The sequence below is a fragment of the Sparus aurata genome, chromosome 21 (assembly GCF_900880675.1).
Source record: "Sparus aurata chromosome 21, fSpaAur1.1, whole genome shotgun sequence".
Lineage (NCBI taxonomy): Eukaryota > Metazoa > Chordata > Actinopteri > Spariformes > Sparidae > Sparus > Sparus aurata.
This window is the reverse complement of record NC_044207.1, coordinates 9,537,308-9,552,935: the sequence shown is the minus strand read 5'-3', so window position 1 is coordinate 9,552,935 and position 15,628 is coordinate 9,537,308. Positions and strand designations below refer to the sequence as shown.

General features: G+C 43.1%; 1 protein-coding gene across 1 annotated transcript; it reads right to left on the bottom strand.

The window, feature by feature from the left end:
• Positions 1 to 1,353: 1,353 nt before the first annotated feature.
• mcm6 (minichromosome maintenance complex component 6) lies at positions 1,354 to 8,089 on the bottom strand. Its single transcript, XM_030404067.1, has 18 exons — positions 7,859 to 8,089; positions 7,540 to 7,686; positions 6,452 to 6,562; positions 6,260 to 6,347; positions 5,977 to 6,138; positions 5,720 to 5,885; positions 5,473 to 5,621; positions 5,164 to 5,314; positions 4,920 to 5,061; positions 4,667 to 4,808; positions 4,468 to 4,575; positions 3,292 to 3,447; positions 3,052 to 3,180; positions 2,798 to 2,962; positions 2,560 to 2,686; positions 2,277 to 2,468; positions 2,036 to 2,175; positions 1,354 to 1,941 (listed from the first exon to the last, which is right to left on the bottom strand). Exons 1-18 carry the CDS (start codon positions 7,954 to 7,956, stop codon positions 1,831 to 1,833), a joined length of 2,484 nt encoding a protein of 827 aa, XP_030259927.1. The 5' UTR covers positions 7,957 to 8,089; the 3' UTR covers positions 1,354 to 1,830.
• Positions 8,090 to 15,628: the final 7,539 nt, after the last annotated feature.

Sequence of the window (15,628 nt, the reverse complement as noted above, 5' to 3'; positions counted from 1 at the left end):
CCAGGACGGACAGGCATGCAATAGATGTCACATACAGATCAGACCAACAAAATCACAATTTACTAGTTGCATTGATCGAATATCTGATACAATTTATATAATATGATATATGACAGTTTCCTGTTATATGAATTATTAGGGACTCAAGATTAATTATTTCTCATATTTAATTACTCATTGTACAATGACTTATATTATTCAGTACAGTGTATTTTTATAATTCTGATGACTTGAGTTGTGCTCTACTAGTAGATCCCTTCTTGGGACAGTCACATAAGTAAGAATGAATGTGGAGATCTGGACGATGATTTTTCAACTACAACTGTTTATTTGAAGTTCATGTTGGATGGGAGCTTATGTCTGTGCATGACACAACTCATTCTGCAGACGGTACTAGTATCTTGTGTATCAGCTACTATTAGTTTTATAGCTACTTCTTCTACTACTTTAAAACGCGACATATTAGTCCAGGTGCATTCACTCAGGTGGGGTTTAGAGGTGATTGCTCTTTTTATTAAATGTACAAATCCCTCCTGGTTGTTGGACACAGATGTAGATGAATGAAGAGAGCAGACTCACCAGGCATAGCCGATCTTCATCATGGGGTTCTTCGCCTTTTTCTTGGGGATGTATTCAGGGCCTTCAGGTTCCTCCTCCTCCTCCTCCTCTTCCTCCGCAGCTCTCCTCTGCTCAGTGTGGGTGCCGGCTGTGCTCTGTGGCTGGGTGCTGCTCTGTGGCTGGGTGCTGCTCTGTGGCTGGGTGCTCCTCTGTGTGTCCGTCCTGCTGCACAGGGAGGCAGCGGGGGAGACATGTATCCGCAAACACTGACACACTGCCGGGGTCTGGCTCCTCCGCGTGAGCAGCCACCGGCCGGAAACAAGGTGCACACCTATGAGAAACAAACACGTTTATTCTCCCATTGAAAAAATTATTTTGTCACCTTAGCGAGGAAGTTTATTTGGTGCTCGAGTCTGGTTACATCGTGAGAAAGTCATCTGTGTAATTCAAAGTTCCGACAAAATAACAGTCTGACGTGCTTTACGCGACAGGAGGCCCAGCCGAAGGTAACTTCGATGTTCATTTTGTTTAACTGTGACTCGTAGACCTTTAAGAGAGGGTGTACAATTAATACACCTGTGTTTTACCTTTCAGTGCTGTCCTGACTGCTGTCACGTAGGGTGCCGCCATGTTTGTTGAGTAATGTCAGTCGCGCATGCGCAGTACTGCTATGATCACCTCCGTCTGCTGCCACCTAGTGGTCCACATCGATGTAGCGATTCTGTACAACACTGGGGGAATTATTAATAACTATGGAATCTATTAGTACTTTGTTGTATACAAACCAAGCAGTTGTGTGTTTACGTCAACAGTTTATTTATTGTTCCATTATTTCATTCACATATCACAATTTTACAAAAAGACATACAATATAACTTGAATCCATGGAGGCAAGTAAGCCTCGATGTATGCCTTTAATATACAGTTATGGAGAAACAGCTATTCAGGGCAGCTCCATAAGCTAAGAGCCAAACAAACAGACAGAAACCAGCAAACAACTGGAGCAAAGAGAGCAGCTTATTTACAAAAGTCAGTTTGACCTAAAAAAAAACATTTTTTTTCCTTAAAGAGCCCAGATTTGTTTGAACAGTACACATAATAAACTCCAAAAACATGGCGTATGACATCTCCAGTGCCACTATTATGTATGTGTTACATAAGAGCATTCAGAAACACCTTGAACATCTACTTTATTGTTGAGGTTTAACATCAGCAAAGATGGAGGCTGTGAGGGCGGTGGAGAAAAACGAACAGATGGATGAAGGGAGGAGTTTAATCTTCCAGGATGTAGTTGGGGTTGACGACCAGAACAGCTTCTTCTTCTGTGCTCGCTGGCTCTGAGCCCTTCAGCCCCGCCTGAGACAGCTCAATGAGGATGTGATCCTGTTGAAACACACACAAACGCACACCTCGTCAGTTATTGTCAAAACCTGGGATAACAACGACTCAGCTTTGTTTTTGTGGAGGACGGACTCACATAGTGCACCAGCCTGTGGAGGACCTTCTCTATCAGACCCTTCTTATTGACCAGGTCCTCCTCAGAGTCGATCTCTGACTCGATCTCCTTCAGGTACCAGTTCACCACCGCACTTTTCCTCAGCTCCTCCTCTTCCTCAGCTGCGACACAGAATATTGGTCAGAACGTCGGCGTGAATGATTAAAAAAGAAAAAAGCAATTCTGGAAACTTTTCATTTGTATGAAGAGGAACCTCTCTTACCCTCCTCTGCCCTGCGCAAATGCAGCACAAGCAGGTTGGAGATGCGTCTGTACTCGGTGAAGGACAGGCGGAGGGACGGTTTGGGCTGGCTGCCAGTCTCGCCGTTGGTGTGACCATTAATTCCATTGACGTGTCCGTTGACGCCATTAACATGGCCGTTTACGCCATTCACTCCGTTAGGGACGGCGTTTCCTGCATGTACATGTTTTTATTAGTTAAAAACTTATGATGCCAGTCGATCTGCTATGTATCATTTTATCTCGGTGTGTAGATTTGTCTGTACCTTCCTGCTGCTCCTCCTCCTCCTCCTCCATTTCATCCTCCTGCTCCAGGTTGATGTCAGGAGTCTCCACTCTGATGATGGACTTGTTTAGGAGTCTGAAGGCTTCCTTCACATGCTTGGGCTGCACCTGAAAACACACAGAGACAAAAGGTCAACACTGGATCATGTAATACACTCCATGCGAGTTGTTACATTACAAAACATTATTTGTCACTTTGCAATATCATTGGTTGCCCACCTCGTCACAGCAGTGCATGCGCGCCATGCCCTCCGACAGGCGGATCATGCTCTCCAGCTGTCGCACCGTTATCCTCCAGGCGGACTTGGACACGCCTCCGGAGCTGTCACGCTGACGCAGACGCTTGTACTGCTCCACGATGAACTCTTCCGATTCGCTGGAGATCTACAAAACAGGGAAGGTCCAGCAGTTAATACAGATCACAAGAGCGCAAGCCTGATGTAAACGCAGAATCAGCGCAGGCGGACCCGCACCTTAGGCTTGAACTGCCTTGCAAAGAGCAGGTATCTGCGGATCTCATCCAGAGTGTACAGCCTGTCCACAGACTCCTCTATGCGGGAGTGCAGGTCCACGATGCGTCTGGCGATGGCGTAGTCTGTCACCTGGGATACAGACAGACGCACACACAGAGTCAGACCAGTTCAGATAAAACGCAAGAATGATAACAAAAAATGTGTTTGTTTTATGTTCAGCGCAGAAGCAAGTTATCAGACCTCATTGCAGTCGTCCACCAGGATGAAGAAGAGGTCGAAGCGGCTCATGATGGGGGCGGTCAGGTTGACGTTCTGCTTCAGGCTCTTGCTGCGGTCGTAGCGACCTCCGACTGGGTTGGCGGCAGCCAGGATGGATGTGCGAGCGTTCAGGGTGGCCTGAAGAAGATGGAGGCAACGCCTGGTTAAGCTACTGCAGAGACCAGGTTCCTACATCCGTCTAATTTAAGCACTTTTCAAGCTTTTCCAGTAGCTTACAGCAGTGTTAATGAGTGTATGACTGAGTACTGCAGACTCAAAGGTGCTCCATCAACTGACCTATGAAGTCTTACATGTGTTTTAAAGCCACATGTTTACATTTATGTAATAAAACGTTGGAGAAAACAGGCTTTTATTTTCAGTTAGGATGGCAGTAAGAACAAGTGTTCGGGATTAAAAAGGACCAAAATGACATAATGCACCTTTACATCTTCTCAAAACAAGTGAAACAAATCAGGTGTTGCACTGAGGACATTTTTGTTTTTAATTTAAAATCACTAGAAATTAACATCCCTAGCTGGAAAAGAGAATAATGCAGTTTGCCACACAAGACTAATGAAAAACTTTAACTAGAAATGTAGACAGAACACTTGAAACAACCAGACAATTCAAAATTGGGTGACAGTGTTTCATATTTCAAAATCAAATCACCTGACAGTAAGTAAACTTAAGTAACAATCCTAAATAACCTGCCTAAGCTCATTTAAACCAAATTATCATCAAAACAATGCGTTTCAAGCAGCTTTAAGCACTTGATTCAAAAATCAAAGCTCTTTTCAAAACTTTGAAAACACCACATAAAAACTCAAGTGTTGGAGGATTTCCAGCACCTGTGTGAACCCTGCAGAGGTGAAAAGCCTTCTGGGTAACAGCAACTGAATTTCGGCTTCTTATAACAGTGCATCAAAGTCTGAACTGTTTTCCTTGTTTTGGATTTTGATTTCATGAGCATTAATACTGTTTTTCTTGCCCAATTAATGGTGTACATTTTCAAGAATCCATGCAGAGCTAGTTTGGAGCCTACACTTTCGCCACAATTAACTGAACAAATGTTACTAAATTTTTGTGACATCATGATCCCAAACAGACATAACCGAGTCTTTAATTTGATTATCTTTGCGCTGCTCCGGCCGCCATTACCTTGACTCCAGCCTTGGTGATGCTGATGGTCTGCTGCTCCATGGCTTCGTGGATGGCCACCTGGTCCTTGAGGTCCATCTTGTCGAACTCATCGATGCAGCACACGCCCTGCAGAAACAAAGAACACTGGCGGTAAACACCACTGAATACACTTCGTAACGTCCCTCCGTCGCCGCCAGCAGAGGCTCGCAACACTCACGTTGTCGGCGAGCATCAGAGCTCCGGCCTCGATGACAAACTCGTTGGACTCTTCGTCTCGGACCACAGCTGCCGTCAGACCGGCAGCCGTGCTGGCCTTCCCGCTGGTGTACACCGCTCTGGGGCTGAACTCCTCCACGTGCCTGCAAACGCACACATTCAAAAAGTACCATTTAGACCGACAACGCCACGTGTCATTCAGGCCTACAATCTCTATAAAGCCGATGGAAACTTTTCGACGTTGCGTCACATACTTGAGGAACTGGCTCTTGGCAGTGCTCGGGTCTCCGACGATGCACACGTTGACGTCTCCTCTCAGCGAGGTCCCCTCCATGGTCGTCTTGGGAACGCCTCCGAACAGCATCAGCAGGATGCCGCGCTTCACCTCGTCGTTTCCTGCGCAATCAAATTCACCCTTTAGCCAAAAACAGAAACGTCCAGCTCTATACAAAGCTCTCCTGGCTGGAGAAAGTGTTCAAAGGCAGCTGGAGCACTGACCGTGGATGGTGGGGAAGAGGCTGGTGCACAGGTTGTGGTACAGGTTCTTGTCTTGGCTCATCTCGAACACTTTCTCCCACTCCTTCTCCGTCATCTGGCTCTTGATGCTCTCGGCGGTCTGCTCCTCCTCCCGCAGCTCCTTACCGCCAAACTACAACCACAGGACACACACTTGTAACTGAAAGATAAGCACGTTTGGCGCTTTATTTATGTACAAGAGTTCAAACTTGTCGGACTTCAGCATCTTAATTGCAAATATTTTCTGTTTTTTTTTAATCCTGACATTATTAGCTCGCGTGAGTCTCTTACTCTTGGGTTAGTCGGGGCCACGTTGCAGGCCAGGAAAGCCAGTCTGTATGAAAGCTCCCTGACTCCCAGAGCCTTCAGCCCCCTCACACCCTCCGAGTCGTAGCCCTGCGGTCCTCCGGCGACGCGGGTGCTGGTCTCTGCTCGCACGCCTGAAGGGGGGACGATAACGAGGTGTCCGATGAAACAAAACGACTAAAATGATGGTATGAAGTACTTTCTTAGGTCAACTGGATGCTCAAAGTCGTACCAGGAGTGCGGAGCTGGGAGACGTCAGGCACCACGATGAGGGTCCCGGTGAAGTCGCAGCGGTCTCCGGCCTGAGCCGTCTCCACTGCCTCGGCCCTCAGCACCACCTCCAGCGAGCGCGGGATGGAACCGCGGGGCAGCTCCGCCTGCGTCTCCTGGATGCGCACCTGAACGTTAAGAGACAAGACGCAATCAGACAACGCCGGGCTAACGCTGCCACCGAGCGCACCCGTTTCACGCATCCTCTCCCGCCGTTACCTTCTGGAAGTCGATGAACTTGGACTTGTGCGTGTCGAGGTGGAAGCGCGCGCGGTTGTTGCAGACGGGGTTCCTGCAGATGGTGGGCGGGGAGTATTTGAACTGCTGCGGGACGTCTTTGATCATCCCCTGGCAGTCCATGCACAGGAAGGTGCCGCTCACCTGCGACCACAAAAGGAGGGCGGAACAATCGTCAGACAAGTTCGCGTTCACTACATTTTTGCACATCAGTGTGGCGGCCATTGATTGTTTTCACGCATGTGCCGACTGCAGGATGTCGTACCAGTTCAGGGTGGACCGGGTGCGTCCTCACCACCTGACCGCTGATCCTCACCAGGCTGCCGATGCGCATGGATGACAGCTCACGGATCCTACGTCACACACAGGAGAAGGGTCAGATTTGATATATTGCTCGAACTTTACATTTCTAAACTAATCAGTGAGACCACCAGAATAGGTTTGTAATGCGTCTTACTTGTGCCTGGTGGGCAGATCCTCCAGGGCCACGTAGAACTCTTTGTTGAGGGGAACGTTCCCATGATCCCGAGCAAAGTTGCGGACCGCCCGACAGAGGAAGGGGTAAACTCTGAAAACAGAACCCTTCAGGTTACTCCACAGCAGTTGGTCTATGGCCATTAATGCACTGACAAGATTTTTATTTTCATTTAACTGTTACATTTTTCATTACGATATTTCATTTTTATATTTTACTTTTTCATTTTTTTTAAATGGCAGCTGGTGTGTATTAATCTCTAAACCCGTCTTTGTTTTCTTAATATAGGATGTTTTTGTTCAGTCACTTGTAAAGCACTCTGAATTGCAGTATGATCTGTTTGAAAGGTGCTGTATTGATAAAGTTTGATTGACATGTAACAGGACTAAATAATCAGGATACTAAAAAAGGCAACAGTAATTCAAGTAAAGTTACAGTAAACTGATGTAAATAGATTGCAGGTTTATTCAGTGAAAGGAAGATTACTAACAGGATTACAATATTAAAAATAAAGAATGCTATAGTAGTCTGTAACTATGCATACACATACAATAGTCTCACATCCCTCTGGTCTCGAGTGAAACCAAATACAAAAGAGTGCGTTCCTACGGAAAACATTATGATTAAATTAAAGATATTCTATAGATTTATCTACTGTATCTGCTTGTGCAACAGGAAAGTTATCAAGTTACGTTACATTAATGTTGTGATACTGGGACAATGCTCCTGGCTACATTTTTAACAGGTACAGTAATTGTATTGGATTACATTTTAGAAGTATGGGTTACTTCAAAAAAACTAACCCTAAAGTGGGTCATTCTACATAGAGGACTGTTACTCTTAGTAATCCGATTACATGCTGATGCTTCTAGTTTTGTACTTTTACTTTAAGTTTTGAATGAAGGACATTCACTTGTAATAGAGTACTTTCTCACTGTGCTATTGCTACTTTTGCTTATGAGATATCCGAGTACTCCCTCTGCCACTGTATATCAGAGTAGCAGCTTCACCAGTGAGGGAGCGGAAGGTGACACGGTGTTGATCATCCGTTGCCTCCCGGGTCAGCTCACCTGTAGTACTCCTCCTGGATGGTGGTGGCCAGCTCCTGGTTGAAGCCCTCCAGGTCGGTGAAGCTCACCAGCAGGGTGTTCCTCTCGGGCCGGATCAGCTCCTCGGCCTCCCGGACATACTTCACCTCCCCATCCCCGGTCTGGAACCTGCACAAGTACACGGAGAGATAATTAAAGCGTAAAACAGTGATCGACAGAGCATCCGATCATCGAAAATACTGTTTACATTAAAGAACATTCTGAGGGTATCAGTTCGGGTGCAGCGCGTTCTGGGGCCGACAGCAACACAATGAAGCCTGTTGCTGCCTGACTGACTTACTCCTCCAAGAAAGCCTGGAACAACTTCTGGCATTTCTCAGCCAACTCGTCCTTCACCATCTCTCCGGCATTCTCCGCGGTCGTTGTGGCAACATCCATGCTGAAACACCGTCAAACTGCGACAAAAGATTCAGAAAGTCCCGCAAATTAGAGAACCGCACCGCTGCTCTCCGGACACACACGCAGCACGCTCGAGTCCTGACAACAGAGCTACAGTTTCGCGCGAAAAGGGAGACACGTGATCTTTGGCGCGCCGCCCTCGACCAATCGGCGAGAGCATGCAAACGGACTCTGGCTGGTGACCAATCAGGAGCAACTAACGCGAGTCTTTCTGCTCTTTCCCGCGGCACGTTTCCTGTTTCAGGCCAATAAAGTTCAGCAGGGGAAAAAAATGGAGGTTTAAAAGTGCATATGTGTTCGGTTCTGTCTTTGTTGTTCATCATTTTAACGTAAAGTAGACATAATATAAACAATGTATTAACAATTGTATTATTATTATTATTATTATTATTATTATTATTATTATTATTATTAAAATGTCAATATCGCTGTTGGTGTAATTATAACATGCTATAAGAACTGTAACATCAGTCGCGTATTTGAAAGCCATAATTGCAATGTAGTGTTGTAGTTCCTCACTGCGGCCACTGCAGGGCGCTGAAAACTCTTTTTTGTGTACATTCAGAAGCATGAACATTAAAACTCAATACAGTACCACACACAATACAGTATCACATAAAGACTTCCCATACAAGTATATTTGAGTATTTATAATATTAAGATTAAGTTATTAGTTTTTTGGTGATGAATACTTCTGATGACAACCTTTAAAAATAAAACAATTAAAAGACACGAATGTAGGCTACAGCAACCTAACTGGGGCTTTGTAGATGTGTGTGCGTGTGTGTGTGTGTGTGTGTGTGTGTGTGTGTGTGTGTTTCTTTTGTTTTACACTCAGAAGCACACAAAATAGACCCTCTTGGCTGCAGAAGCACACAGTTGGATTTAAGGCAACATTATGTAGTTTTTTCACCTTCATATACCGGCTTCAAGATCATTTTGATGAACACAGTGTCTTGTAATCAGAATCAGAAAGACTTTATTGATCCCAGAGGGGAAATTGCTTGTGTTACAGCTGCTCCCATTTGTGTTAATGATAATAGTAATAAATAATAAAAATAAAAACTACGTATAAGCAAGAACAACAAAAAAACAAAATAAAACTACAAGAACCATACAATCTTCTAGAAAATATTCATATGTATACAGAGTAATAAATAATGCTACAGTTGAAAATGTATGTTAGAGGCACATTGTTTTTCATACTTATTGCACATTAGAGAGAAACAATGTTAAAGGAGCTCAGCCGCCTCAGAAAACAGAGACGACTCCGTCCCTTCCTGTAGAGGGCGTTAGTGTTCTTATATCCCTATTATTCTAATGGGGTGAAAGGTGTCTCTGTCTCATCCACTCCGCCTCCCTATCCCTTGTTAGTAACGTCAGTGGACGGTAGGATCACAGCGTTACATACATGTTTACATTACTTCAACGTACAAGTTTTCAACACATTACATTGTTAAGACCTAATGAGTTGTGTAGTAGTAGCTCCCACATTTTAAATCACACAAAATGCCAGTTTCTACAAAATGTTGCTTTAAGAAAAAAAATGTGTGTCAGTTCAGCTTGACCTAGAAGGAACTGTTAAAGTCAGTTTAAATGCTATAATTATTATTAGGCTCCTGGGTGATACAGAGAAATAACTATTCATCCAGTTGCCAGTGTAGGTCAGTAGGAAGCCAGTGAGGGATGACTGTTGCAGATCCGTCCACACAAGTGATGTTGTTGGGTTAGCAGAGAACAGCAGCTGCTATCACGGTCATTGGGTTCACATCAACTACAGTGTATTCTAGCGGGCAAAAGAGCGCATAAACAAAACAGAATGTTGATAAGTGCTTGCTGTGGATTAACATGTCATCGTTACAGTCCTCAATCTGAGCTGACCACAGCAGCTGTTGAAGAATGAGACTTTCATTCTGAAGCTAGTTTCCACCCTTAAGGGACCAAATATTTGATATTAAAAAAACAAACAGTAAATATGAACTGTAGGTGTGTGTGCTAGGTGGAGGAAACGATGTGCACCAGATATTTTGTCTGTCTCATCACTTACAGTAGGAGGAAGCTGAAGATGAAATTTAAAAAAAAATGTTTTTGTGAAACAAAATGTGTTTGTATTCTGCTCCACATTCCATGTAACTCACTGTGTAGCACAACTGCATCCAAAACCACTGACAATGTTGTGTAGTGAGTTTGAATGACCACTGGAGGAGGCTGTTCATTGAACTCACCCTAACCCAACTGTCATAGTAATACTAGTGGTTATAATGGCTGGGGGAAAGAAGAACCAGTCCACCAACATCAGGGTCATATGTGCATTTCAATCCTCATTTATACCATTTCATATAAAAACATTTGAGCAATATCTTATCATTTTTCTTATAGTGAAATATTTAGGCTTTGTTGTATACTTACAAAGTATTTTCTTATTTATAATCACTTTTTCTTTCTCAGTGACAGCAGAGCCAATACCAGCTGATGAGAGACATGAGGTGCTGCTGAAAACTTTGTGAGAAATCTAGTATGTGGACCTTTGATTATGATTTTTTTGTGTGAAACTGCTCTTTGTGTGTTATCAAAGTCAACATTTTGAAAAAACATCTATTAACAACTTTAAACATTCCCACAATGTTCATGTTAGTTCAGGTCTATCAACAGTTGATAACCACCATTTGTTTATGTGTGTTTGCTTATATCATTAAAGGCGCCGTGTGTAAGAAATGGCAACCTGTCAAATTCATACTCCAAACCAATAGGGGAAAGCATATCATTAGAGTACCAGCCGTTAACTGCTGTTAACTGTAGTTGCCATTTGCTACTTAGCTCAATCCAGACTGGGAGCTCGGAGCAGCAGGGGAGTGTTGGCCTACGACGGTCCAGGGCTAGCTGGTTAGCATGCTAACTTCAGTAGATGTCTCTGCAACAATATATAGACATTGTTGCATCAAAATCATTATTTCTTCGCATTTTGCCGATAACTTTAGCTCATTTTTGGGACGTTTTCAACTAAAATGTTTATGTATTGCACCATTAAATATAGTTACAGCTACTTTACACTGTATATCGATATCATTATCTGTATCTTCATCAGTGGTAGATGCTTTAGTGATGACAAACACTTTAAAAAAGTCTTATTTCTGCTCAAAACTACATTATAATGTGTTATTAAAAATGTATTAAAAATCATTAGAGTTTATATAGGATGGATGGGTGTGCAGGAGGATTTTTAACATGTCTGTCTGTTAGTGTAGAGAAAGGAGGGAGCACTGGGGGGGGACATCCAGACTTACACAACAAGTCAGCCTCCACAGTACCATCTGTGACCAACACTGATTCCTTTTCCATTATTCCATTAATTTCTATTTCTGTTCCCACATCATTCTCACGTCTCCACCTGCTGAGGTCAATACAAACACTCCCGGCAGGCTATTGGTTTCACCTGTCACATTGTATTAATCCACCAGGAACAAAGCAGGAAGTTATCTCGGGCCATTTGGATGCAGCCCAGTCTTTCTCTCCGTCTTTATTTCTCCTTTTGTCTTGACCTCTGCTTTTCCCACGATTGTTCAGCAGCAGGAAACTCAGCCTGTCTGAATATGAGGGAACCTGACCATCTGTAGTCCCACACGCACTCACGCACACATACACACTAAAATGCCAAACACACACACATGTGCACCCCCTGGAGCATCAGTGCATCATCTATGTTGGTGAGGAGGGGTTCATTTATATATATTTACATCTGTAAATATACAAATATATTATTTTACAATACATATTTACTTCTAATTCAGAAGCAGTGTAAAAGCCCCTCAACACTACCTTTCTGCTTACACTGACGTTTCACCACTGGTACTGACATTACAGAAGCTGAAGATGAAAACTCTGCTGGTGTCAGATTTGTTGCAACTGTTTGCTCTTACAAGCTGCAGGATATGAAAGAGGAGAGGGAAACTATGGAGAGCCGTTTCCTTGTGTATTTGTATCCACATGGTGACACATTCTCATTGTTTTTCTGGGTTACTCCAGCACACTGGACTTGACACGAAACATTGACTGAGGTTTTAGTGCTGGCGCTCAAGTTCATGGGTGCGCAGAGCAGGGCTTGTAGATCTTATTAGGCTGTAGAGAGTACAGTACAGAGAACACCCAACACTAGGGTTAGTGTTGGGTGTACATTATCATTATCTGGCAAAACAGTGTCATAGAGTGTCTGCTGATGTCTGCTGATAATAGATTTCAGACATTTCAATTTTAAGATATAGAACCCACATAAACAAGATGAAAAGCCATTAATGTGAGCATTAAAGTCCCCAAATTAAAGGAAAAGTTCACCTGAAAATGAAAATTCAGTCATTATCTACTCCCCCTCATGCCGATAGTAAATCAGGTGAAGTTGTGTAGTCCACAAAACTTGTTTTAAAATGGAAAAAAAGCCACACCAGTGTGTCCATTCATACAGCACTCCGGGGCTGCGGATCCAAAAGAGGTATGATGGTACACATCATGACGTTGACATCTGTGTGTTTTTTTCAATGTTTATCCCCTAATACCCACCTGTTAATCTAAACTAGTACTCGCTGACAGTTTATAATCATATAAATGCAGTTATAATGTGTTGTGAATGAGACCCTGACCCACCATGCATCCTGGAAGGTGACAAAGTTACTTTTTTCATTCTGATTTACATAATTACATAATCACCTGGGATGCTCTGTTCTGGGGCAAAGTTAACTGAAGTCTTGGACGGGAGGACTAATTGTGGCTGTGATTTCTTAAAATTTTCAATACAGTAACTACAACAACACAGTAGTGAAGGTGACACTTGGTGAGTTCAATTTTTTTGCCTGGGACAGACGCTGCTTTCGGGCAGAAATGTGATGAAGAGTCGTTAGGACAGACAGGATGACAGACAGGAATACAGAGGCTTTTCCACATATAACTGCAGTATGTAAGTTGCCAAAGAAACTCCCACTGAGTGAAAAGGGCTCATATGTTTACATATAGACACCTGGCAAAGTCCTCCAAACAACTGTTGTTAGTTCCCAGCTGGTCATTAAGGAGCTCACCTATGTTACTACAACTACTGTAGAGAACATGAATCTGCATATCGTACAGGCACGTGCACACATAAGGCCCAAGTGGTGCTTGAGCCCCTGCCCTTTTTGCCTCGTATTATAAAGTGCCCTTTCTGTGTGTTTTTTTCAAAATGAATAAATACATTCCTGTTGTGCATAGGGATGTGAAATAAACGACGGTATAAAAACGCCACCGTACGGTTATCTACCGTGCGTATTTCCTCGTAATATGGTGTTGTGTGAGCGTGTTGAGTCTATAAAGCTGCTTCTCTGTCCGCTGCAGCTCCGTTCTGTCTCTGAGAGAGAGAGAGAGAGAAGCCGCTGCCTCATCAGAACTCCATCACGCACATAGATGAGACGTGACAGTGGAGCGACTTGAACCTTTGTGAGTTATAAACCATTAACATAACTTTCCTGTGGGGGCTAACAGGTCGCCTTCCACTTATTCAACGTGCTTAAATATGAGTCATATTTCAGAAAAGCGCCCATTTGTGCTTGTTAAGCTAACTGCTTGTTAATGAGAGATCAGAGTAATCTAATATGATAGCTGTCTGTGTTGGCTGTTTATCTCGCCTCCAATCTTAAACTTCTTCCAGATATTGAGTTTACTGCGACTTTGCTGTTGTAAACATTGCTGTTCCTACTAACAGTCACAGTAGTCATTTCTTGGGTTTGTCACATTTTTAGATGTGTAGCCTGTATTTCTAGTTTGCACTTGCCCTCCGATAAATAGCCAAATAATAAACCAGAACCAGAATTGCAGCTGAATTGCATGTCTTCCAAACCTCAGTATTATAATGTGAATAAAATCATGTTGACAGTACTTTATTGACACAAAAGAAATGGCAATTGCGTATCACTCACAGCTACACAGGATACACAGCTAAGTAGTTAGCTTTCTATAAGTACTTTTTTAAAATTAATTCTTCATTAATTAATCTACATATTATGTCATTAAGGCCTGAAAAAATGGGCACATACTGCCCTTTTCTGACTTTGAGCCCCTGCCCCTCTATAATCATGTGCACGCCCCTGGTATCGTACGTGTCGTGTCAATCCATCCAGTAGTGGCTGAGACATTTCTATGAAAAAATCACAACCATGGAGCTCCTGGTGGAGCTAGAAGAAACGTCAGGCGATCACCAAAATCTAGACTGACTGACTTTGCCATTCATAGAGCCATGCTGCTAGACAGGCAAAAAATGAATGAATGTTGAATGATATTCTCTTTTTGATATTTAATCACATTTACTCAAATACCGTACTTAAGTACAATTTTGAGGCCTATTCATTTACTAAAGTATTTCTATTTTCTGCTACTTTATACCTCCTCTGCACTAAATCTTGGAGGCAAGTATTGCACTTTTTACTTCACTACATTTACTGTATATGATAACATCCGTTACTTGTTCATTGCATGTTGCATTAGAGCCAAAGCATCACATTCTTTAATAAGTTTATTTGATCAGCAATCAGGTGAAATAAACACTGAGCCTGACTGCGATTATGAGGTCTGATAATCAGTGGACTCATCAATTATAATTTTCTTGTACCTTTGATACTTGAGTACATTTGTCAAGACTTTTACTCAAATACTATCAGTATGAGTGACTTTCACTTGGACCAGATGAATATTTTTTAACATAATATCTTGACTAAAACTTGAATAAATATACGGGGAAATCTATTATCGGGTCATGAATTTGTCTGTGTCATTTACAAGAGCTCACAACATCGTGACTTTGAACACTTACCAGATCTACTGTGTGTTTACACACCACTGTCACACTGCAGGCCCTCTGTGTTGTTAAACTGATTTACTTTGTGGCAGCTCTCTGAGTGCAGAGCTGCTCTGGCTGTTTGATTGTTTTAGCTGCTTGTTTTTCCTAAAATGAGCTGCAGGAAGTCTTTCCTGTTTTGAATACACTATGAATAGAAGAGAAGTGTGTGACGGTGTGTACGTGTGTGTGTGTGTGTGTGTGTGTGTGTGTGTGTGTGTGTGTGTGTGTGTGTGTGTGTGCGTGTGTGTGAAGGACAGAGAGAGACAGGGAGTGAGACGGCCAAATATAAAAAAAGTTGTAAAAAACGTTTTTTTTTCCCGACATTGACTGTGAATATATTGATTTCACACACATGTCTGTATTTATAAAGCCACAGGATCCAGTCACACTGATGCACACAGTTACTCACACACAGTCAGAAAGTCTTACTGTATTCTTCCTTTAAGCCTCTCTCACACCTCTCCTCTTCATCCTCCTCCTCTTCGCTCCAGGAAACAGGACACACAAATAACTTCCAGCTTCTGTTTCTCCCACTTCCAAGTGGAAGTAGGGTATGTGGGAAGCACTTTGTGTGTGTGTGTGTGTGAGATCGATGTGTCTATGTGTGTGTTTGTGTGTGTGTGTGTGTGTGTGTGTGTGTGTGTGTGGAAAAATGGACCTCCTGACCCCCCTGTACTCCCTTCTCTCTACGTAGAAGAAGCAAACTGTTTATTTCATCAACATAAATCTCACCTGCTGCTCCAAAACACTGACACACACACACACACACACACACACTGGGTTGTGTGACTCAGGCAC